This window comes from Felis catus, chromosome A1, assembly GCF_018350175.1.
Source record: "Felis catus isolate Fca126 chromosome A1, F.catus_Fca126_mat1.0, whole genome shotgun sequence".
Taxonomy (NCBI): Eukaryota; Metazoa; Chordata; class Mammalia; order Carnivora; family Felidae; genus Felis; species Felis catus.
This window is the reverse complement of record NC_058368.1, coordinates 83,433,103-83,458,865: the sequence shown is the minus strand read 5'-3', so window position 1 is coordinate 83,458,865 and position 25,763 is coordinate 83,433,103. Positions and strand designations below refer to the sequence as shown.

The 25,763-nt window shown below is 36.9% G+C and overlaps 1 protein-coding gene across 1 annotated transcript; it reads left to right on the top strand.

The window, feature by feature from the left end:
• The first annotated feature begins 14,994 nt into the window (after positions 1–14,994).
• On the top strand, positions 14,995–15,954 carry LOC101094566 (olfactory receptor 2T11). The gene has a single exon (XM_011281170.2). The coding sequence runs from the start codon at positions 15,001–15,003 to the stop codon at positions 15,952–15,954; it is 954 nt and encodes a 317-aa protein (XP_011279472.3). The 5' UTR covers positions 14,995–15,000.
• The last annotated feature ends 9,809 nt before the right edge of the window (positions 15,955–25,763 follow it).

Genomic DNA, 25,763 nt, shown 5'->3' with positions numbered 1-25,763 from the left:
TTTCATCCATTTTGAGTTTATTTTTGTGTATGGTGTAAGAAAGTGGTCCAGGTTCATTCTTCCGCATGCTGGTGTCCAGTTTTCCCAGCACCACTTTCAGAAGAGACTGTCTTTATTCCATTAGATATTCTTTCCTGCTTTGTCAAAGATTAGTTGCCCATACATTTGTGGGTCCATTTCTGGGTTCTCTATTCTGTTCCATTGATCTGAGTGTCTGTTCTTGTGCCAGTACCATAATGTCTTGATGAACACAGCATCCTTTATTGATAAAAACCCTCAAAAAAGTAGGGATAGAAGGAGCATACTTTGAGATCATAAAAGCCACATATGAACAACCCAATGCTAATATCATCCTCAATGGGGAAAAACTGAGAGCTTTCCCCCTAAGGTCAGAAACAAGACAGGGATGTCCACTCTCACCACTGTTATTCAACATAGTATTGGAAGTCTTACCCTCTGCAATCAGACAATAGGAAGAAGTAAAAGGCATCCAAATCAGCCATGAGGAGGTCAAACTTTCACTCTTCTCAGATGACATGATACTCTATATGGAAAACCCAAATGATTCCACCAAAAAACTGCTAGAATTGATTCATGAATTCAGCAAAGTTGCAGGATATAAAATCAACGCACAGAAATCGGTTGCAATCCTATACACCAACAATGAAGCAACAGAAAGAGAAATCAAGGAATCAATCCCATTTACAGTTGCACCAAAAACCATAAAATACCTAGGAATAAATCTAACCAAAGAGGTGAAAAATCTATATGCTGAAAACTATAGAAAGCTTATGACAGAAATTGAAGAAGACACAAAAAAAGGGAAAAGATTTCATGCTCCTGGGTAGGAAGAACAAATATTGTTAAAATGTCGATACTAGGCCTCTTAGCGTCACCGGCAATGAGTGCGCTGAGGACTGGGTTCGAACCTGCAATAAACGACCCTTGCCGCTTGGCTTTGACTCTGGACTCTGGCAGTTTGTTTTCGGGGGGTCTCTCGAATTGGGGCATATCATTTGGGCACTTGTCCGGGATCCCCCCAAGCCCACCAGACCCCAAGTCAACAGGTCGTCCCTGAGACCGATCGGATACAGATGGGCCAATCTCAAAGCACTCCCCTTTCTCTCCTCATTGCTAACTTCAGGGATGTTAGAACCAGAGGACAGAATTTGAGTCTAGACATCCGGAGGGGAAAATTAATAACCCTCTGCCGCTCTGAATGGCCAACCTTCAGCATTGGATGGCCAACCGAAGGAACTTTTTGCTTCCCTATAACCCCTAAGCCCACCTGGGACGACTGTCAGCAGCTCCTCCGCATCCTGTTCACTACAGAGGAGCGAGAGAGGATCCAATTAGAAGCAAGAAAGCTGGTTCCCGGAGACGACGGTCAGCCGACATCTAACCCTGGCCTCATTAATGCGACTTTCCCCCTAACCAGACCTCCACAGGACGAATGGGACTACAACATTGCAGAAGGTAGGGGAAGGCTACTCATTTATCACCAGACTCTGATGGTGGGTCTCCGGGCTGCAGCTCACAAGCCCACCAATTTGGCTAAGGTATATTCGGTCGTACAGGGAAAGGCAGAGTCCAGCTGCTTACTTAGATTAATGGAAGCCTTTAGACAGTTTACCCCCATGAATCCAGAAGTCCCTGAGAACCAGGCTGCTGTTGTTATGTCCTTTGTAAACCAAGCAGCTCCTGACATTAAAATAAAACTCCAAAGTCTAGAGGATTTAGAAGGTAAACAGATCCAGGATCTGCTCCATATAGCGCAATGGGTCTACAACAACAGGGACGCCCCAGAAGAGAGACAGATCAAGGCCACAGAGAAAATGACTAAAGTCCTGGCTGCTATAGTCCAGAAAGAACAGCCACCCCCAGAAGGCACTCAAACAACACGCCCTCCCAGGCAGCACTTAGATAAAGATCAATGTGCCTATTGTAAAGAAAAAGGCCATTGGATACGAGAATGCCCCAAGAAGAAACAAGGCCAAGGACAATGGCAGCCTAAAATAGCCCCCATACTGTTTACCCAAGATACAGAATAGGGAGGACGGGGTTCGGATCCCCTCCCCGAACCTAGGGTAACATTGCAAGTGTAGGGGACCCCGGTCCAGTTCCTACTTGATACCGGGCACATCACTCAGTTCTGGTCAAGCCCCATAGAAAAGTATCTGAAAAATCATCCTGGGTACAAGGGGCCACTGGAATAAAGATGTACCCCTGGACAACTCAGAGGACTGTGGACCTAAGAACTGGGAAGGTAACCCGCTCCTTCCTGGTCATTCCCGACAGCCCCTGCCCCCTGTTGGGGAGGGATTTGCTTACCAAAATGGGGGCCCAAATTCATTTCCAACCGGGGGATCGCCAGCGGGGAGCGGGGGCGGGGCCGCAGCTCGCGCAGCAGCGGGTGACAACGTGGCGTCCCGCGGGCAGCTGCTGCGGCACGCATCCCCGGGGCGCAGCCCCGCGCGCGACTGGGCCTTGGCAGGAGCCGCCGGACAGGGCAAAGGGGTCCTGGAGGACTTGCAGGACCAACCATTATCGGATGCGGATGCCATCTGGTTCACCGATGGAAGCAGCTTCCTTCACCAGGGACAAAGGTATGCGGGGGCGGCCGTAACTTCAGAAACCAAGGTGGTTTGGGCAGAAGCCCAACCCCCCCCCCCCAACCTCGGCCCACGAGGCTGAACTAATAGCCTTAACCCAGGCCCTAAAATTAGGAAGAGACCGAAAGCTAACCGTGTACACTGATAGCCGATATGCCTTTGCCACCGCTCATGTATATGGGGTGATATACAGAGAACGGGGGCTCCTCACAGCTGAAGGGAAAGACATCAAAAATAAGGAAGAGATTCTAGCCCTGCTAGCAGCCTTATGGGAACCCAAAAAGCTAGCGATTGTGCATTGCCCAGGACACCAGAAGACAACCAACCCAGTTTCCCGGGGCAACAATTTGGCCGATCAGACTGCAAAAAAAAAAAAAAAAAAAAAAAAACATAGCTTGGCCCCCAGCACAATTGCTGACCCTACAGCTGCCAGACCCCGGACCCCGGGAATTGCCCCCCAGCCCTGAGTATTCAGAAAGCGACATTCAATGGATGCGTAAACTTCCTATGACCCGGATCAAAGATGGCTGGTGGAGAGACTCCAAAAGCAGCATTATACTCCCAGATAAACTAGGATGGCAAGTTCTAGAGCGGATCCATCGCAGCACCCACTTAGGTTCCCGGCGAATGTTGGACTTACTGAGACAGACTGGACTAAAAATCAGAAATGTCTCTGATAAGGTCGATCAAGTAGTCACTAAATGTACAGTGTGCCAACTCAACAATGCAAGTAGCAATCCTCAGACAACAGGGGTAAGACAAAGAGGGAGCAGACCGGGGACCTATTGGGAAGTAGATTTCACTGAGGTAAAACCAGGAAAATATGGATATAAGTATTTGCTAGTTTTTGTAGATACCTTTTCAGGATGGACTGAAGCCTTTCCAACCAAGAATGAAACGGCACAGATTGTAGCCAAAAAGATCCTAGAAGAAATCCTGCCCAGGTATGGTTTTCCAGTAATGATAGGGTCAGACAATGGACCTGCATTCGTCTCTAAGGTAAGTCAGGGACTGGCTTCCATACTTGGGGCTGATTGGAAATTACATTGTGCATTCCGACCCCAAAGCTCAGGACAGGTAGAGAGAATGAATAGAACATTAAAAGAGACCCTAACCAAATTGACCATGGAGACTGGTACTAATTGAGCAGTCCTTCTCCCCTACACTCTGTTCAGGGTGCGTAACTCCCCATACAAACTGAGACTCACACCCTATGAAATAATGCATGGTAAACCACCCCCCATCATCCCTTACCTAAAAGATGACCTTGTCAAAACTGAGAATGATAATGGTCTTGAACTCTTGTTCTCCCTACAAGCCTTGCAGAGGGTCCATGAAGATGTATGGCCCAAGTTAAAAGAACTTTATGAGACTGGACCCCCGCCTATTCCTCAATTCTGACCGGGGGATTGGGTCCCCATCAAATGTCATCGGCAGGAGACTCTGGAACCCAGGTGGAAAGGACCCTTCCAGGTCATCCTGACAATGCCTACGGCCATCAAAGTAGACGGAATCACCTCCTGGATCCATTACACCCACGCCAAACCAGTGGACCCATTCTCAGACCTCATTGGACCTTCAAAGGCAACCTGGACTGTTGATCGGACTAAGGACAATCCTTTAAAATTGACCCTACGCCGCCAACGGACTGAGCCGTAACTATGGTACTTGCCCTCCTCTTGATTGTTCTGCAAATTCTGTCTGTAAATCCAAACCTGCACACCCCCTATAATTTGACATGGGAAATTACTTAGAGACTCATGAAATCTACAACAAAACCCTAGGAACTGCCCCATTAAATACCTGGTGGCCAGATTTATATTTTAATTTAGAAAAAGTTAGTCCATTAGAAGAAATGGAAGGAGGTAAATGGAGGCAACTGCAAAGGAGGGTATCAATAAGTAGAAATGGATTTTATGCATGTCCAGGATTTAGGACGGGGGCGATGAGGCACACATGTGGAGGGTTTGAAACCCTCTATTGCGCAGCCTGGAGTTGTGTTACCTCCAATGATGGGGAATGGAAGTGGGAAGTAAAACCCCAATTTATTGAAAAAAAAATAAAATAAAATGGCGATACTACCCAAAGCAATCTACATATTCAATGCAATCCCTATCAAAACAACATGAGCATTCTTCACAGAGATAAAACAAATAATCCTAAAATTTATATGGAACCAGAAAAGACCCTGAATAGCCAAAGTGATGTTCAAAAAGAAAACCAAAGCAGAAGGCATCACAATCCCAGACTTGAATTTTTAATTGCATTTACTGTATTCTTCAGAGCCACAATTTCTCTTTGGCTCTTTTCTATGATTTATATCTTTGAAAAGCTCACTTTGTGTATTGTTTTCTTGATTTTATTGAATGATCTTTCTGTGCTTCCCTTAACTCACTTTTATAAAAATTATTTTGAATTATTTATTGGGTAAATCAGAGATATCCATTTTTATGAAGTTGTACTGGGAAACTATTATGTTCCTATTGTAGTGTGATGATTCTATGAATCTTTATGTTCCTTGATGTCTACAAGGGTCTTCACATTTGCAGTACTAGATACTTCTAGTCTTTACTGCTTTGCTACTTCAATAAGTATAATGTTGGATTTAATTTCTTTTTATAATTTTTCTAATATTTATTTATTATTGAGACAGAGAGAGACAGCGCATGAGCATGGGAGAGGCAGAGAGAGGAGACACAGAATCTGAAGCAGACTCCAGGCTCTGAGCTGTCAGCACAGAGCCCGACGCGGGGCTAGAACTCAAAAACTGCGAGATCATGACCTGAGCCGACGTCAGATGCTTAACTGACTGAGCCACTCAGGCGTTCCAATGTTGTATTTAATTTCTTAAAAGGTGTACTAACATTTCCTAAGGCTAATTCCCCACATTAGTAAACATTTGTGTTTTTATTCTGTGATGATTTATCAATCATGTGTCTTCTAATTTTTGTACTTTTCTATTGTATGAAACTTAAATGTAATTTAATTAAAAATTATACATATGGTCTGTATACTTTGCCCTCACTTAAAACATATGCTCACAGATTTTCTCCCCAGTAATGTTAACAAATTAGTATATTTTATTTTATTTTTTTATTTTTTATTTTTAAAATTTTTTTTTCCAACGTTTATTTATTTTTGGGACAGAGAGAGACAGAGCATGAACGGGGGAGGGGCAGAGAGAGAGGGAGACACAGAATCGGAAACAGGCTCCAGGCTCTGAGCCATCAGCCCAGAGCCCGACGCGGGGCTCGAACTCACGGACCGCGAGATCGTGACCTGGCTGAAGTCAGACGCTTAACCGACTGCGCCACCCAGGCGCCCCAACAAATTAGTATATTAAATAATTTGTGTTAACTATATTTTCCTATTTATTAAAAATGCATTATATTAACTTGGGAAATATAATTATAAATTATAATTTAAAACTAACTTTAAATTTAACAACTGCATACTTGCACATACCGAGTACTGTTCTAGATTATGTGTTAAATATTAAGGGAAAATTCTCCAAATTCCATATTATATTTAAATGTATTATATGGTTTTAATTGATTTGCCCTAAGTCCTACCAAGTATTTACAGAAGTAATTAACCCCATGTGAGATAGAGAAACTGATGTTCAGAGCAAATTATTCCCTCTTCCTAGCAAGAGACAGATGGGAGCCTTAGAACCATGTCTTCTGATGTTTTCCTTGTGTTTTGGTGTCAAACCTTGCCATTAGTTGGTAAGCAATTTCCAAAGAAGAGGAGCATGCTGCACAATGAGCAGCTCCCAGCTCATTAATCCTAATGATAAACTGGGGGAAAATTCCTCTGAGAGTGATATGTTGTTAAAACCCATGTTCATTTTCTGTTAGATACCAGGTAGTCTGTCTACCAAGGACCTGATGATGCATGTTGAAGGGCAGTCATGCCCTCCCTGATATCTTTCTACAGGTGAGGGATATGGACATGAAATTAATTGAACTCTTGCTTCCACACACTTATTTTATTTACACAAAAAATAAAATATGTATTTATATAATGTAAACATTGAAATAATGGGTGGTATAAAGTTTAACTTTTCAATGACTTATTAAATACCCAGGAAGATTTGAGACATAAAGGAGTGAGAAAAAAAAATAGAAGTTATTTAGTGTGGAGAAATGAATGCAGGCCTCTTCTGTGGTACATCCTTACAAGTTAGACTTCTCAGTTTGGACAAATTCCTGCCAGTAGGTCTGATAACAGTATGAAAACAAAACGTTTAAAACTTCAGATACGGACTGTGTAAAGAAGTTATTTTCACGAGGCAGAACAATTGCAATGTATAATTTCATGGCATTGAGATACTATTTAACTAAAACAAAAGGCCTCTTCATAACAGTTAGTGAAGTATTATATATGTGTGTGTATATACACACATTGCTTTTTCTTTTCATTTTGTATTGTGTTAAATATAGATTATGTTAAACTTGCATACTTACCATGATTTTGCCAAATATTTATCAAATATGTCAGTGATTTCTCTTTTAAAATTACAAGGCTTAAATTTTAAGAAAATATTTAAAGTTTCTGTTCTACTATATCACCTTGGTTTGCACAATTAGTTAAGAATATAAAGGTGATAAATCCATACCTATAGTATCAACACTTGATTATTCCATGTTGCTTTATTTCATTTTCTTTGATTAGATTTTTAAGCTTGTTTTATTACACTATAATTGGCTTTTTCTAGATTTGTCATAGATAACCATTTTCCTTTTGAGCAAACAGGAGTTAAGTGTCATAGGTAGGCATTTGCTCAGTTGTGGAGACTAAAGATGCTTCCATTTAATGGAAACTTAGACGTTAAAATGAGGTTTAGGATTACACATTTCTGTTGATAGCAAAAGTGATCTTCTCCTGAATTTCTAGCATTTAACTGCAATGAGTATTGATTTTAATAAGTATCTAATAAACACAGAAAGATAAAATCAGGAAACATGTTTAAATATAGTTAAATTCAGACCTTAGTTTTTCAAGACTGATGAAGCAGCAGTAGAGACAGCTGCTTCCTTGCCTCTCTAAATAACGTATGGGGGAATCTTCTTTCATGAGATAAAGACTAATAAATTTAACTGAACTCAGAGCTGCCTGAACACAATGGTCTTTTCTAATTTGAAAGATTGTAAAAGTCTTTGAGATTTTTAAGAACAACGTTACAGCATATGCTGTGCATTTAATACATGGCTTGAATATTAAGATAGATACTTGTCCAATACTATTATTTATTTAAAATAAAGGTTCTTACAATCTTAAAATTATCATCTAAAATTTACATGATTTATAATAATTTTTACTATCATATCTGCCTTAAATATAGGGAAAATTAGGGTAAAGAGATTTAAGTGACTAAAACAAGGCTAGCTACTGGAAATCTTAAAATTCAGAAATTAATATTGTTTTCTTACTCTGAGGCCTGTTTTATTTTTTCACCGTTACCAAAATGGAGAGTTATTTGCTTTCAGTAAGAGAAGATCCTACAATTTATAGTCAATACTTTGATAATATTATTATGTTTCCAGCACTGTTACAAGAGTCTTACACAGACTCCAGAATAATTCTCAGGACAAGGGCTGCTCTGAGGCTCTGCTGGCCAATGAGGAACTTGAGGAGTGACTTCCCTGGGGTCACATAGCTATTAAGTGGCGGATGCTGGTCTTTTGCCCAGGCCATTTGAGGTACAGATTCTGTGTAAGGATCAGATTAAACTACATCAGGAGTAATGGGTAAAGTGGCATCTTAGAGTTTGAAGTCATCATAGAAAACTGGGAAACTTAAACTAGCAAATTGGAATTGTTTACACCAATGCTAAGTCTAGATTATTTCTGGATATTCTTTTGTATGTATTTGTTAATTTTTTAAATTTTCTAATACACTATGTATTTAAACATTATATTTTCTGAGTTTTTTGATATGTGCATGTTAGTGAGTCACTCTGAATGTAGCCTACAAAAACTAACATACACATTTTTTTAATGTTTTTTTTAACGTTTATTTATTTTTGAGACAGAGAGACAGAGCATGAACGGGGAGGGTCAGAGAGAGAGGGAGACACAGAATCTGAAACAGGCTCCAGGTTCTGAGCTGTCAGCACAGAGCCCGACGCGGGGCTTGAACTCATGGACCACGAGATCATGACCTGAGCCGAAGTCGGACGCTCAACCGACTGAGCCACCCCAGGCACCCCCTGACGTACACATTTTAAGACCATAACGATTTGCTTCAGATGGCATCTTGTAGTATGGGACTTAAGAGTTGAGAACAATCTGATGAATTTTGTTTTCAGATTCGGAAGTAGATATGGGCAGGATTCTGGTGTAAGTTTATGGTAGCTCAGTCATCCTCCAAATATTTAAAGATTGAAATGTGGAAAATTATATGTATTAATTGCCCACGTTTGGACTAGGAAGCTCATCCTTTGAAATTATCCTTAAAGGGATCTCTTTTTATACATATAATCTCTACTTGTAAGAAGACAAAAAATGTTTTCCAGAAAAAACTGATGTCACTTGAATGTGCACCATTAGTGAAAACTTGGATTTATTTCATAATTACATATATGTATATATGTTATAAATGTGTGCTATATGTGCATAATATATACACACATATATGCACAATAAACTATCGTTATATATGTGCATATACATATATATACATATCTACTTATCACATATATGATTCATATACATACATATATATGATAAGGAAATTGTAAATGTGCCACATTTTTCACTTAAGAATACAATAAAACTGTCATACCATGCTAATGATTATAGATCCACCTTACATTCCAATGGTTGCTTGAAATTCTATTACACATTATAATATTAAAACAAATTATTTGTGTGTCCAACTGCAGATGCTTAAATTTCTTCTTCTTTCTTACTATTGCAAACAAGACCAAGATGAAAACTTTTAAATGTTGCCTATTTATCTCTTGATTTCTATACAAAATATCCTGTAAGCATAGTTTATACACATTACTTTTAAGATCCTATTATTGGACTGGTGCTTTCTCAAACAAAGATGATACCTACTCCCACTCTCAGCAGAAATTTATGAGCACCCCATCTTGATACTCAATGTTGATACAGACCAGCTTCAACTAGAGGCTCAAAATTTAATGAGATTGCAAGCTCAAACTTCATTTATACACACTGGGGCCCATGCAGCAGAAAAGAATATAGCCAGTGCTGTGAACATCTAGCCTGTTGAGGAAGTTTCCTTCTGCTCATACTGTAAGGAAGAGTCATAGTGAGTCAAGCTTAAGTTCTAACCATATAACTTTGGGCATCCACTTCCCAGATGTCCACCATCAGACCAAAAATTTCACATTTTATATCCTCACACAACACACAAATTAGAGGAAGGTAACACCAGGTGCACAGTGTCATATATATTCAAAGGGGGAAGTGGTGGGAGTTGTTTTTATGGATTCACCAACAAATTCCAGAAGGGACCACCTGGTGGGAAACAGAGGTTGAGAACGTGTTGATTTTCCAATGATATTGAGCTTAATAACTAACTCTGATCATATTCAAGGAGAGAATAATCATATAAAAATGTCTGTTTTTATTGAACTAATGACCTAATTCAACTGTGGGAAGCTCTCAAAGTACCTCCACCCATAGATAGGTTTTGGTTTAAGAAAGTGATATATTAAGTTAGACATAACCAAAACATTACTGAGGTCTTTTTGCAGAGCTTGCATTTTACTTTACATCTCTTTTTAAATATTTTATTATTTTTTTTAATTTTGTTTTTACAATTTTCTTAAGTAGGCTCCATACCCTATGTGGAGCTCAAACTCATGACTCTGGGATGGCATGCTCCACCAACTGAGACAGACAGGCACCCCTAAAATGTTGTTTTAAAGAATGATCATGCCTCTCAATTTAGGAGCATATCTATCTATCTATCTATCATCTATCATCTATCTATCATCTATCTTTCTTTCTATCTATATAGTAGAAGAGGAAAATTATATTTTAAAAACTTGATAATTTAACTCATGGTTTTAGATTTGTAAACCGTTGGCAAGCTTTCCTTAGTAACATTTGAGTTTAGGCCACGATGAGTTAAATTAGGTTCACATCTCCATGTAATTTTTGAAATGTCTTTGTTGTTTATTTTTCATTCAATTTTAATAGTTTCGTCCTCACTGGTAATTTATTCCTGAGTTAACCCTGCCACTTCCCTCTGACACACATTATAGAAGATTTCTTTTAAATATGGATCCTCAAAAGGAAATATGGTGTCATCTTTACAGGGCTGTATATGTAGTAGTGGTTATACTGGTGAAAGACTGGGAGTAGGACTATTGGATGGGTCATTATTTTATGTCTGCTTGGAGCTAAGAAGTTACCCTCAGAAGTGAATATTCAGAAGTGAAATGTATGAGTCTGGTGTTTGGAGGATCTTTCCTGGCTTACATTCTCTGGGGACTTTTGTTTATGTGTGTGTACCTCAACATAGGAAATCAGACAACTACAGGCAAACGTGTGATGCTTAGAGATTGCCCAGGAGTTAGCACTTTATATTTCTGAAAGTAATAATTTTATTTGTTATTTTGTAAGTTTGTTGACAACTTTGACCAGAAATTCAAAACTTTTTGAATGTGATTCTGGTTTTACAGCCCATATTAATTTGACTTGTCTTAGACAATTGTCGATTTAACATATGATAAAGAGGATATTGTGCATTTATGGTCAGTTGAGTATAACTGTGGAGAGTGTGAAAAACAAAGTCCTGCTCCTCTACCAGTTGTACTTCCTGTGCCTCAGTTTCTCCAACTGAAAAATAGTGATAATTATAGTAACTGACTCCATAGATGTGTTGTGAAAAGTGGCTACATCAAAACACTAAAACATGTGGAGAGATGCCTGGCACAAAGTAAACACTGCATGGGTACTGGCTAATTTGTTATTAGGAACATGCTTCAATTATACTTATGTTTAAAAGATGATAAAACTACTTATTGGTGTGGCTACTGTATCAAATTACCACTAACTCAGTGGCTTTAAATGACACAAATTTATAATCTTATAATTCTGGAGGTCACAAGTCAAAATTTGGTCACATTAGGCTAAGGGATACACTCATTTCTGAAGGCCATAGAGGAAATCCATTTTTCTAGCATTTTTCAGATTCTAGAGACCACTGAATCCTTCTCATCATGGTCCTCTTCATCTTCAATACCAGTGTTTGAATCATTTGGACCTGTATTCATAATATCACATCTCCTCTAGTTTCTTCCTTCCTCTTTTCTCCTTCCCTCGTATAAGGACCCTTGTGCTTGCATTGGGTACAACAGGACGTTCCAGAATAATCTCACCTTAATCACATCTGCAAAATATGTTTTGTCAAATAAAGCAACATATTCATAGTCTGGGAATTAGGATAGGGATCCATGAGTGGGGTGAGGACATTATTCTGCCTAGTACAATTGGTTTTATTTAACAGTAAGTTAAATATATCATATTGTTAAGTTTAATAAAATACAAAATTAATAGAGGCCTGTTTTAAGACAGTTTTTTTTTCTGATAATAGGAGACAGGTGCAAATTACTGCTACAAAAACACACTCATGATTTTCTGACCTTTTGCCTGTGTAACCTAGGTGAGTTCAAATTAAATTAGCAACATCCACAATACAACCCATGGATGGATAATGACATCTGCAGTTACAGTTATCTTGTACAAAATAATTGGTACAAAATCAAATGAAGTACTGTTACAACGTAGGCAGATTCAAAAAGGATAGAAAGTGGTGAGTTCTTTGCTTGCTGAAAAATTATGCTGCTGACTTTGTCCAAAATACTATATTGATTTTAAGTCACTAAGAGTGTTTATCTCAAATTTGTATGTGTGAAACCTCAATGATTAAGATGTAAAATTCCTATTGCTGTTTTATCCTAGAAACTTGTGAAACATTTTGGTTTCTAGAACTGTTTCTTATTAGAGAATGTAGGTAGATCCTCTCTTATGGCAAGTTTATTTTGGATTGAAGATAAACACGAGGGCCTGACATTTAATTTCTTTTTATTTTTCCTTTAGCACATTTTATAGATCATATTCAGGTGGATTTTAAGGAAATTCTACAAGAAATGAATCACCCATGTGGGTGGCTCAGTTGGTTAAGTGTCTGACTCTTGATTTTCAGCTCAGGCTGTGATCTCCTAGTTCCTGAGTTTGAGCCCCACATTAGGCTCTGTGCTGACAGTGTGAAGCCTGCTTGGAATTTATCTCTCCCTCTCTCTCTGCCCCTCCTTAGCTCTTTCTCTCTCTCTCTCTCTCTCTCAAAAAAAATAAATAAACATTAAGAAAAAGAAAAGAATCACTTAAAGGGCAAAAAGAAAAAAAAAGCAATTTGCATTTTAGTAAACTGTATATGTTTAACAATTATTTATTTAAATATTCAACAAACATTTACAAGGTGCCAGTCATTCATTTATATTCTAAAAGCACTCAGGAAACAAAATAGGCAACAGCCTTGCTCATATTGAACTTTCTGTCAGTGACAGGAGACAAACACAAAATGTAATGAATATATATGCTAAGTAGTATGAAGGAATGTGCAAACAATAGCCATCTAGTCCTAACAAAGTGGGCTTTAGGCAAAGCCCTGAAAGACATGAGGGTGTCAGTCACAGCTATAGGGAAGAGATCCAGCCCAGGGTGACAGCAGAGACAAAAGCTATGGACTGGAGGCTACCCCAGAGAGGGGACAAAGGATCAACAAGGGGGTCACATGGGATTTGCAGTACCAGAGCAAATACACTGGAAAAAGCAGGCAATGGCTTCAAAGGGTGAAACTGTTACAATATGGTGGGCCTTAAAGTGAAATATAAAGTTTTATGGTAGAGCTTTGAGCAGGAGTTGACCTGTTTTGATATAGGTTAAGATCACTTTGCTCTGCTGAGGCTGGACTCAACACAGAAAATAGAGAAAGCAGGGAGATAGCAGGAATCTACTAGAATAACCTAGATGAAATGAAATGACTAGAATATTTCATTTGTGAAATGCCAACAAATAACCTAACCTTTGTGATATTGTGATGCATAACTAATATATATTTAGTCTTTTTTTCAAATTCCTGGCATTGACTTCTTAAAACTCTCTGAATTTCCTAAATGGAAATAGCTATGTAAATGTCTTTTGTTATTCATAATGTCCTCCTACCACACCTGAGTTTATGTTAATTAGATGATTTATTGAAATCTCCTAAGAATTGGGCTTGTTCCCAGGAAAATAACCATAATTAAAGGTTTGCAACTTTTAAACCTCCACCACTAGATCTCCATGGAGAAGAGAAGGTCTAGAGATTTCATTAATCACTGATGGTCAATGATTTGATAAATAATGCTTAAATAATCAAGCATTTATAAAAATACAAAAGGATGGGTTTCCAAGAGCTTCTGGGTTGGTGCACATGTGAGGTTGTAGAGGATGGTACACATAGACAAGGCAGTGAATCTTCTGGCCTTTTCCTGCATACCTACCAGATGTATCTCTTCTACCTAGTTGTTAGCAAAATATTTTTTCTTAATTCTATAAAATGTTCTAGAAAATTAGTTGAGCTCAGGGATGGGCTCCTAGAAACCGAGGCCCAAGTGATAAACTTTACTTGCAGTTGGCGTCTGATTTGGGTGACAGTCTTGTGGGGCTAAGCTCTTAACCAGTGAGAGATTAAGCTATCTCCATGTAGATAGTGTGAATATTGTATTAAGTTGTAGGACACCCAGCTGTTTGTCTGGAGGGTTAAGAATTGCTTATTATGGGGAGGAGACCCTCACACATTTGCTGACCAAAAGTGTCAGAGGTGAAATGTTGAGAATAGAGGAGACACACTTTTCTTTATCCATTTTTTAATGCTTTTTCTTTATACTTTTCTCTTCCTAAGTTATTCATTCTTAATTTTGGCCTTTCATATGAGTGAATCAATGGGCCTTTACTCAAACCAGTGTTGACTTGGCCCTACTATGGTTTGGACAACATTCTGGTGCCAGAAATGCAAAGAGTGAATAGGAAAGATATAGCTAAACTAATCAAAGTATAGCAAATACCAACTTTATTATGCCACTCACATAATCTATGTATTGCAGCATGAACATAAACACAATACGAAAAGTGTTGTTCATCAACAATGAGGAGTAGATCTACAGTTTCTGATTTATGATATGTCTCTTGGTCTCTTCATTTTTCTCTAGCACTTTGTGTTGGAAAATTTCAGCCAAACCAGTACTCTCTGAGGTGTCATCTCTATTGTAAGTCTCGCCCATACTGAAAGGATCTTCTCTCCTTTTACTTCCTGGTCTCTGTGGCTTTCTGGTCTGCTGGAGCTGACATAGGCAATGTAAATGAAGAATATAACTTTATCTTCTGATTTTATCCTCCTGGGGCTTCTGGTGAACAATAAAACTACTGGGATTGTCTTTGCTGTTATTTTTGCTATTTTTGTGGTAGCTGTAACTGCAAATTTGGTCATGATATTCTTGATTCAGGTGGACTCCCGTCTCCATACTCCTATGTACTTTCTGCTCAGCCAGCTGTCCATCATGGATACTCTTTTCATTTGTACCACTGTCCCAAAACTTCTGGTCGACATGGTTTCTAAAGAGAAGACCATTTCCTTTGTGGGTTGCGGCATCCAGATCTTCCTCTACTTGAGCATGATTGGCTCGGAGTTCTTCCTCTTGGGCCTCATGGCCTATGACCGCTATGTGGCTGTCTGTAACCCTCTTAGGTATCCAGTCCTGATGAACCGCAGGGTGTGTCTCCTGCTGGCTGCTGGTGCCTGGTTTGGGGGGTCCCTGGATGGCTTTCTGCTCACCCCCATCACCATGAATGTTCCCTATTGTCACTCCCGAAATATCAACCATTTTTTCTGTGAGATCCCTGCAGTTCTCAGACTAGCCTGTGCTGACACATCCTTGTATGAAACCTTGATGTACATCTGCTGTGTACTCATGTTGCTCATCCCTATCTCTATCATCTCAATCTCCTACTCTCTTATTTTGTTAACTGTCCACAGAATGCGCTCTGCTGAAGGCCGGAAAAAGGCCTTTACTACTTGCTCTTCCCACTTGACTGTGGTCAGCATTTTCTATGGGGCTGCCTTCTACACTTATGTTCTGCCCCAGTCTTTTCACACTCCTGAGCAGGACAAAGTAGTTTCAGCCTTCTATACCATTGTCACACCCATGCTCAATCCTCTTATCTACAGCCTCAGAAACAAGGATGTCATGGGGGCATTTCAAAAGATACTGTCAAGATGTTTATCTGCTCAGAAAGTATCCACAAGTGATGCTTAGGGATTCAGTAAACTGAGAATAGATGAGAACATTCTCTGTTGTCCTGTTTTAAAGAAGACTATTTGGTCAGATGTCAAAGATTACTACTTACAATTAATTAAGATAATTTATCATGTCTGGTTTCCTGTTCCTGGGAGAGGGAACCAGGGATTTTTCATTAGGTATGCAGATACATTTTGGCTATCAACAATGAGGTATTATTAGGTTAAAGAATTAATCTGATTCTGGTTCTTTGTCTCTCAGTCTGAAAAAAGAAAAAAAAATATTTGCAGGTTACTTTTACACTTCACCCAGAAACAGCTTCCATAACTACCAGATTTTGATGCCACAATTATGTGATTATGTTTGTATCAATAAAGTTAAATAATACCAATTCACAAGTGATGAAATATAGAAATCACACAATTTTAATCAAGTCTTTAATTATTGGCTTTGCCTCAAGATTTTAACCTTTAAGATCATCTTCATAGGACTCACACTAAAAATAGTTGCCTGTCAAATATGAGACCATAGTAAATAGTGGATAAGCTTAGCTATATTGACTGAATATTGAATGTCCAAGCATTACACACCTACTCAAAAGAGACTGTAATATATAATATCAAAGAGCACTACTGTGACTTTTTCCATGCTATTTTAATAGAATTCTAAGAATGGTGACATTTATGGAAGAAATTTTACATTGCCCAATTATATGTGATTCATAAACAGGACTTGGGTGCAATTTAGGTTTGTTTGGCATGATACAGAAAGCTATTGAAGAATTTTCTATATAGATATAACTTGTTAAGATGTACATTTTTATGTACATTATTTTATGTACACTTCTATACTATGACTATAGGGTAGGAAATAGAACAGGGAACTAGACTGTATGCAGGAAGACAACTTAGGAATCTTCAAATGAGTGAAAAGGATTGAGTAGGGTAGCTACATAAAAGGATTTAGCTCATGGAAAAGATGACCATTAGGAAAGAAAGTGAAATGAAATATAAGTCAATTGACTTCAGGTGGAAGGAAACTAAGATTCTGAAAACTTTTAGAGTGGCAGGATTGAGTAGGAGAAAACAATAATTTAGTTGTTGAGAAACTTTTTTAAAAAATCTAATGTTTATTTATTGTTGAGAGACAGACAGACACAGAGCACGAGCAGAGGAGGGATAGAGAGGTGGGGGGAAGCAAGAATCTGAAGCAGGCTCCAGGCTCTGAGCTGTCAGCACAGAGCCCTACAAGGGGCTTGAACTCACAAACCACAATATCATGATCTGAGCCACCCAGGCGCCCCAGTTGTTGAGAAAAATTTTAAATGTCTATTAGATATATGAAGCCATTCGGGATTGAGATTAGTGGTAAGGGCTGAGGGTTTAAATTGTTATTCTTAAGAGTCGAAGAAAATATTTAAAGACATAAGGATCAGTTAAAACTTAGGTAAGAGTAAAGGTTTGAGACTTAGGCAACTGTGTTCAGCTGGCTAGAAAGTGAGACAAAAGATAATGATTGAAGTAATATCTAGGTACAAGTGAGAAAACGTCAAAACTGGAGACTCTAATCAACTGCAGTAGATACTATTTCTTATTGGATCACAATGAGAGTTTTGAGTTGGCCACTCTATTTGTCCACGCAAAGATCTCTTGTGACCTTAATAAGAACAAGCCCAGTGGAGTGCTCAGAGACGATACAGGGTAAAATATAAGGAGAGAAAGTGGATAAGTGAGCCCAGTATAAACACATTTTTTTTTTAGTGAGAACAGAAAAATGGAGCAGTAGCTATAAAGGGATATGATATCAATGTGTTTTGTTGTAATATATTGCAGATATGTTAAAGGGAATAATATATACAAAGAACGAATTGATACTGGATTTAAAAAAAATGGAAGGAACTGCTTCCAGAAGGTTGACCTTTGATAGAGATAGAGAGCATAGAAACCAATTTATAAGTGAACAAGTTGATTATTTTTTTAGTTAGTATAGTCACTTCATTTCCTCTAGCAGAAACTAAGGCAGTGTATCTGTGATACAAGTAAGTTCTCTTCTAATTGTTTCTATTCTATCAGTGCAATTAGAATCAATGAGAGCTTCTATTTGTGAAGGGCAGGATTTATTGTTAAAACTCTGAAAAAAGAACAAAAGCATCTTGGAGATCAGTTGGGTAAATGAACACGTTAGACATATTAGGATTACAGGGTAGTTTTGGGATTGACTTATGAATTTAGCATGTTTGTTCAGTCCAATAAGTGTACTCTGCATGGTGTCTAGCAAATAGTAATCATGCAATGTATTACCTACAATTAATTATGGCAACAATGATAAAAATGAAAGGAAAAATTGCTATTAGTATTTTACAGACTTAGCATTTCTTATGTGAATAAAATATGTTGAAATCATTTGTTTTTCTAATGCTTAGAACTTGCAGCATATAAGTGTTTATAATGAGTGGTTCATTTTGTGAATTAATCTTTTTGTGCAATTAAAGGTTTTTTAACCAATATCCTTGCTCATGTTAAACTTATTGTATAACATGATTTGATTTGGAATCATAAGGTAATCCTGCCCCTTCAACATACTAATTGTTTAAATTTATGAGTTAATGACACCCCCCCCCATACATCCAGTCTTTAAACTGGTCTTTCTGATGCCTTTTCTGATGACAAGTTGGATTACCTAATGTACTCAGTGAACAGTCTTCTGTTTTGATAGATTTTATTAAAATGTTCAGACTTCTACCTTTTCATATCCCTAGTAACTTATTGTTCAGCTTTTGAACTGATTGTGCTTTTTTTTCCTGATTCAAGTTTAAATATTTCTAAATTACTTCAAACCCATGTGCCAATTTCAGGTGCAAATGAGAGTGGGCTTAAGATCATTGGCTTGTACGTAAACTCACTGGTGTTTGAATCTTGGCTTTTTAGTTTCTGTATTTTCTATCCTTGGCCATGTTACCTAACCTTTCTGTATCAAATTTTCCCATCTTAAGGAAGAATTTCCTATTAAAGATCAAGAAAGGGAAAAAGGTCCTTACAACAGAGATTTCTGAGTCTGTAACTGTTGCTTCTTGAAGTAAAGGAAGTTCTGCTTTTATCACATGGTCACTTAGCATTTTACTATGAATTCTCAAGGCAGTGTTCTCACCAGCAGTCTCTCTTGATTCATTAAATAACTTATAATTTAAGTACCAAAATCATAATCATTTGTGATTGAATCTGGGACATTTATATTTCTCCCCTTTAACCCTTGGCTTAATGATATATGTTTACAGGGAGAAGAAATCTATAAAATTTGTTAAAGTCCTCAGGGGACTATTTTTAGATTCTAGCCCTCCAGTAGGTATTACTAGGGGACCAACTTGGCATCATCCATGTGCCATCATGTGGATAATTAACAACATGACATTATTTTAAAACTACACTGTGTGCCCTTGCTGTATTCCCTAAAAGACTATGTAGGGAAGGAAAAATAAGATAAAAATAGATAGGGAAGCAAACCATAGGAGACTTAGGTACAGAGAAAAAAAAATGAGGGTTACTGGGTGATGTTGAGTGGGGGGTATGGACTAAATGCATGATGGGCCTTAAGGAGGGTACTTGTTGAAAAGAGAACTGGATGTGTATGTAAGTGGTGAAGCACTGGGTTCTACTCCTGAAACCAATACTACTCTGTATGTTAATTAACGTGAATTTCAGTATATAATTTTTATAAATTAAAGAAAACCACTATGTATGATTAGGAAAATAAAACAATCCCCCCAAAAAGGAGCTAAAATGAAATATGTTAAGGGTATTTTTGAAAAATGGTGTTGATTTTGTGTTTCTTTCTGTCATTAAGTATTGATCGGATTTTTAGTTGACGTCATCATCAATATTAAAGGCATTATTCTGTTTTTAAGAGCACAGATGAGCTGGGTCTCAACCCAAACTCCATGACTTACAGACTTAGGCAGATTACTTAACTTCTTTGTGACTCGGTGTCTTTATTTTCATGAACATTATGTGTGTAATAAAAGTGGAGCTCTTTCTTTGATTATAGTTCTTGTTTTAGTTTTTATTATTAGCAGCACCATTATTATTATTCTCCCCAGCACCCAATGTACATTCTGGATCAAGGGCTGACGCTCTAGGGCCAGAAACCTGAGTGTGAGTCCAATGGGATATGAACAGTTTACCATTTTCGGGTGCTTGAACTCCTCATAGGAACAATTGGCTGATCATGATATCCATAGTCCTCTATAATTCTATTTATGTGTGCAGTTGTCCCCTCTATTAGTCCCTGGTATTAAAATATTCTCACCTTTACTCCATATCACTCTAGAAGCAATTAGGAAGATACAAAAAAAATTCTTTCTTTCTTATTTCTCCAGGTACACTTCTGTAAATATCAATGCAAGAAAAGTGGATGGTTCTGTGTATGTGAGAGTTTTGTTTTTGTTTTGTTTTTTATTTTGCTTTAAGTGCATTTCAAGGCAATTTCCCTTCTTTTATTTTGTATACCTAAAAAGAAGATACTTATCCAAAGTACCTCTACAATGGGGAAGAAAATTATTTGTTGAATAAATTTATTTGTAGCTATTTTTCATAAATTTTTCCTTGTCTTCTCTATACTTTTATGTTTTCTATTCTAACACATATATTTAAGGTACTTTTAAACATTAAATTTTAAATGAATGTACACCACTCCATTGCATGACAAGAAAATATCTTATTAGTCTGTCCCTAAGATTTTTCAATCATAATATGACTATTTAAAATTACAAAGTAATTTAACAATTGTTTTACTTAAGTACAAAATTAGGTAAAAAAAAGTATCACTATCCCCAAGTTTTATGGTCTTGATATTAGAAAGCTAGTAGTCTGGGATGAGACTATGCCCAACTGAGGACCAGCCTTAGATAGAAAGTTCCACAGAGCCCGTCACCACCATTGGCATCCCACAGAAGAACTATATAAGAGTGTCAAGAGGGTTAAAGGGCTATGAGGAAAACATGCAGGCTGCATGGCTTATTCTCTCTAGCATTTTCACAGACAGATAGATGTTAAGAGCTCAGAGTCCATAGGGAAATTACTAGCACAAGTTTGACTAGACATAACGTAAATTTAGGTCCCTTCCACTCTCCTAGTCTCTACACACAAACGTGTACTTCTCTCATCACGCCAATAAAATTATAGTTCTACTCATTTTGTTAAACTAAGATTCAATTTTTATATTATTAAAATGCTACAAATGTTTACATTAAAGTCCTTACTTGCATTGTGGTTACACTTCCTTTAAGATGCCACTTTGTTGTTTACATTTTTGTTTTTGTTTTTCCTAGAATAAATCAGGTGTCAGGCTGGTTTGTTTGCTTAATTTGTTTTTCTGCCATATGTATATGTTCCCTCTTGATAAATATCCCCTGGATAATGTGACTACTTTAGAATTCTCCCAGTTTACACTTCCTGGGCCATGTCTTCTGTAGCCTCTGTCTTCCTGTTCCCACATACACTGCTTGCCTAGAGCTTAGCTGCACAGAGCTCCTCCTGAGATGTTTCTTCACAATTAACTCTTTTTCCTTGATCCTCTGATGTTTGTCTCCCAAGCCCAAGCCTTCCTCTTTCTTGATTTACTCTCCAATTTACTGGAGCATAGCTTTCAATAAATTCTTAAACAAGATACATGGGAGGAATTTTTTTTTCATAATTTACATGTCTGAAAATGACACTATTTTATCTTCCCACTTGATGGAAGTTCAGCTAAGTGTAGATTTTAGGTTGAAAATGATTTTCCATCATGATTATGTTTCTCTTTTTTGTCTTTTAACATTTAGTATTATTACTGAGAATTCCAATGATATCTCAATTATAAATATTTTCTGTGTAATGGGCCCTCAGCTTTTTCCCATATCTGGGCTATTATAAATAATGTAATAAGTGTAAGATTACATATATCTCTTCAGACTTTTGTTTTCATTTTCTCTGAGTTTATGCGCTAAAGTAGTATTAGTGGACCATATGATAGTTTTATTTTTATGTTTTTGAGGAACCTACAAACTGTTTTCCATAGGCTAAATCAACCTAAATTCCCTCCAACTGTGTATACGTGTCCTCCTATCTCCACATCTTTGCCAACACTTTGCTTTCTTTTGTCTTCATCATAGCTGTTTTGGAAGTTGTGAGATGATATCTCATTTGCATTTCCCTGATAACTAATGATGCTGATCATCTTTTTGTGTACAAGTGGTCATTTGTATATCTTCTTTGTAAAAATGTCTATTTAGCCTCCTCCCCATTTTTATTATTTTTTTGTTTGTTTGTTATTGAATTGTATGAGAACTCTAAATATTCTGTATATTATCTCTTCATCCAGTGTAAGGATTGCAAATATCTTCTCTCATTCTGTAGGTTGTCATCCCATTTTTTTTATTGTTTCTTTGTTGAAGTAAAGCCATAGCTTTTTGGTTTGATGTAGTACTACTTACTGTTTTTTTTTTCCTTCTCTTGTTCGTGTTTTTCATGTCTTATCACTCCAAAAATCACTGCCCAGTCTAATATCAGTTCCTTGACAGCTCCCTGTTTTCCTCTAGGAGTTTCATGGCTTTAGGTCTTACATTTAAGTCTATAATCCATTTTTTTAAATTTTTTAAATCTTTATTTATTTTTGAGAGAGAGAGATAGAAATACTGTGAGCAGGGGAGGAACAGAGAGAGAGGGAGACACAGAATCCGAAGCAGGCTCCAGGCACCAAGCAGTCAGCACAGAGCCCAATGTGGGGCTAGAACCCACGAACGGTGAGATCATGACCAAAGCCAAAGTAAGACGCCCAACCAAATGACCCACCCAGGTGCCCCGTGTCTATAACACATTTTGAGTTAAATTTTGTGAGTAGTATATTATAGGGATCTGATTCCACTTTTTGCATGTGGTTATGCAGTTTTCTCAGTATCATTTGTCAGAGACTTTCATTTCCTCTTTGAGTATTCTTGGATCTTTTGTCAATATTAGGGTACTATATAAACAGGGATTTATCCTGGGGTCTCTATTCTGTTCCATTGGTCTACAAGTTTATTTTTATGCCAGTACTACACTGTTTAATAACTACAGCTTTGCAATTTATGTTGAAATTAGAAGTGTGATGTCTTCAGTTTTGTTCTGCTCCATAATCGCTGTGACTATTTAGGGTCGGTTGTTTGCCTATTTCTGTAAATCAAACAAACAAAAATGGAGTTTTGATAGAGATTGGATTGACTGTATATATGGCTTTGGGTAGTATAGAAATTTAAAAAAATATTGACTATTCTGTTCAGTGAACATAAGATGTATTTCCATTTTTGTCTTCTTCAAGTTATTTCATCACAATATTTATTGTGCAGGTCTTCCACGTACCTAATTAAATTTATTTCTAAGGACTTTATTGTTTTTGATGCCATAGTGAATGGAATCTTTTTTTTTTCTTGTTCAGACATTTCATTGCTAGTGTAGAGAAACACATCAGATTTCTACATATTGATTCTATATTCTTCAAGCTTACTGAATTTTTTATTACTTCCAATGGTGTTTTGATTGAATCTTTAGGACTTTTTACACATAATTCTTTATCATTTGCAAGAAAGGAAAATTTTTACCTATTAATTTCTGACTTGGATGCCTTTTATTTCTTTGTCTAGCCTAATGGCTCTAGCTATGACTTCTAGTACTATATTGAATAAAAGTGGTGAAAGTAAACACTTGTTCCCGATCTTAGAGAAAAATCTTCCAGTTTTTTTTATTATCATTGAGTATAAGGTTAGCTGTGGGTTTGCAACAAATGGCCTTTATTGTGAAGTATTTTCCTTTGGTAGGTTGTTGTGATTTGTCAAATGTTTTTGTTTTTTTTCTGAATAATTAAGATACTCATATTAATATTGTACACAGTATGCATTAGTTTGCATATATTAAACCATCCTTGTATTCCAGGGATAAATCTCACTTATGTATGATCATTTTAATGTGTATTTGAATTTGGCTTATATCCATATTATCATATATAATATGATATATTATATATTAAATTATAATGTAAAATTTGCACATATATTCCTCAGGGATATCAGTCTATACATTTCTTGTAGAGTCCTTATCTGGCTTTGATATCAGCATAAAGTCAGCCTCATAAAATAAAACTAGAAGTTTTCCATTGCCTTCAATTTGTTGTAGAATTTGAGAAGATTTGGCAGTAATTCTTTCTAAATGTTTAGTAGAGTCCAGCAATGAAACCATCTTATCCTGAGTCTTTCTGTGTTGGGGGGGTATTCATTGCTGGTTCAAATTTCTTATTATTGGTTTTCCAGTTATTCTTTTTTTTTAATTACTTAGTTTGTCACATTGTGGTTGGAAAAAAATGTTTAAAATAATCAGACTTGTTTTGGATACTATCATATGCAAGAAAGGTCTACAAGTTTATTTTTATGCCAGTACTATACTGTTATGTAAGCACTTGACGATTGTTATGTAAGCACTTGAGAAGAATGTGGATTCTGTTTCTGTTCAATGGAATATTATGTAAATATCTGTTAGGGTCATTTCATTTGAGGTGTGTTTCTTACCCATCATTTTGTTGCTAATTTTTTTGCCTGGAGGATCTATTCATTTTGAAAATGCACTGTTATTGTTTATTTCTCTGTTCTGATCTGTTAGTATTTGTTTAAATTATTTAGATGTTCTTGTATTGGTTTTTTATATATTTATAATTATTTATCTTCTTGATGAATTGACCCCTTTAACATTGTTTAATGACTTTCTTCTTGTTTTGTTATTGTTTTAGCTTTAAAGTCTATTTGGTCTCATAAATATAACTATCCTCACTTTCTTTTATTTTCCAATTGTATAGAATATCTTTCTCCACCACTTCACATTCAGCTTGTGTGTTTCTCTAAAAGTAAGGTGAGTCTCTTGTAGGAAACCTATAGTTCTGTCTTGTTTTCATCCAACCAGGCATGGTGTGCTTTTGATTGGTGAATTAAATCTATTTACATTAGTGTTATTGTTATGTGAGGATTTATTAATAATATTTTAAAATCATTATCTGTTTAGGTTTTTTCTTAAGTTTGTATTTAAATTCCAGCTTGTTAACATATAGTGTAATATCAGTTTCATATGTACAATTTCCTGATTCAACACCTCCATATAAGACCTGGTGTTCATCACTACAAGTGCACTCCTTAATCCCCATCAACTATTTAATCCATCTTTTCACTCACTTTCCCTCTGGTGACCATCAGTATGTTATCTATAGTTAAATGTCCGTTGCATGGCTTGTCTCTGTATTTTCATCCCTATGCTTGTTTATTTTGTTTCTTAAATTCCGCATATGAGTGAAAATCTATGATATCTGTCTTTCTGTGACCGATTTTTTTTTGCTTGAGTTGATTTTTCTGTATCATGTAAGGTAAGTGTCCACTCATTTTATATATGGATATCCAGTTTTCACAGCACCATTATCAGAAAAGATTGTCCCCATTGTGTTTTTATCAAAGTTAACTGAACTTATATGCTTGGGTTTATTTATGGGATTTCTATTCTTTTTGAGTGGTCTGTTTTATTTCCACTTTTTAAAATTGTTTTACCATCCTGTATTGTACAATCTTGTAATATAATTTAAAATCAGGAAGCATGATACCGCTAAAACTGTTCCTTCTCAAAAGGGCATTGACTATGCAGGATATTTTGTGGTTCCATAAAAATTTTAGATATTTTCTCCATTAAGTAAACTGCCACTGGAACTTTGATAAAGACTTCATTGAATATATGGAGAGATTTGGGTTTTATGGACATGCTAACCTTATTAATTAATCCAACCTATGA

What these genes read in the sequence shown, in the direction of transcription:
- LOC101094566 (XM_011281170.2), top strand. Translation starts at nt 15,001, where the DNA reads ATGAAGAATATAACTTTATCTTCTGATTTTATCCTCCTGGGGCTTCTG.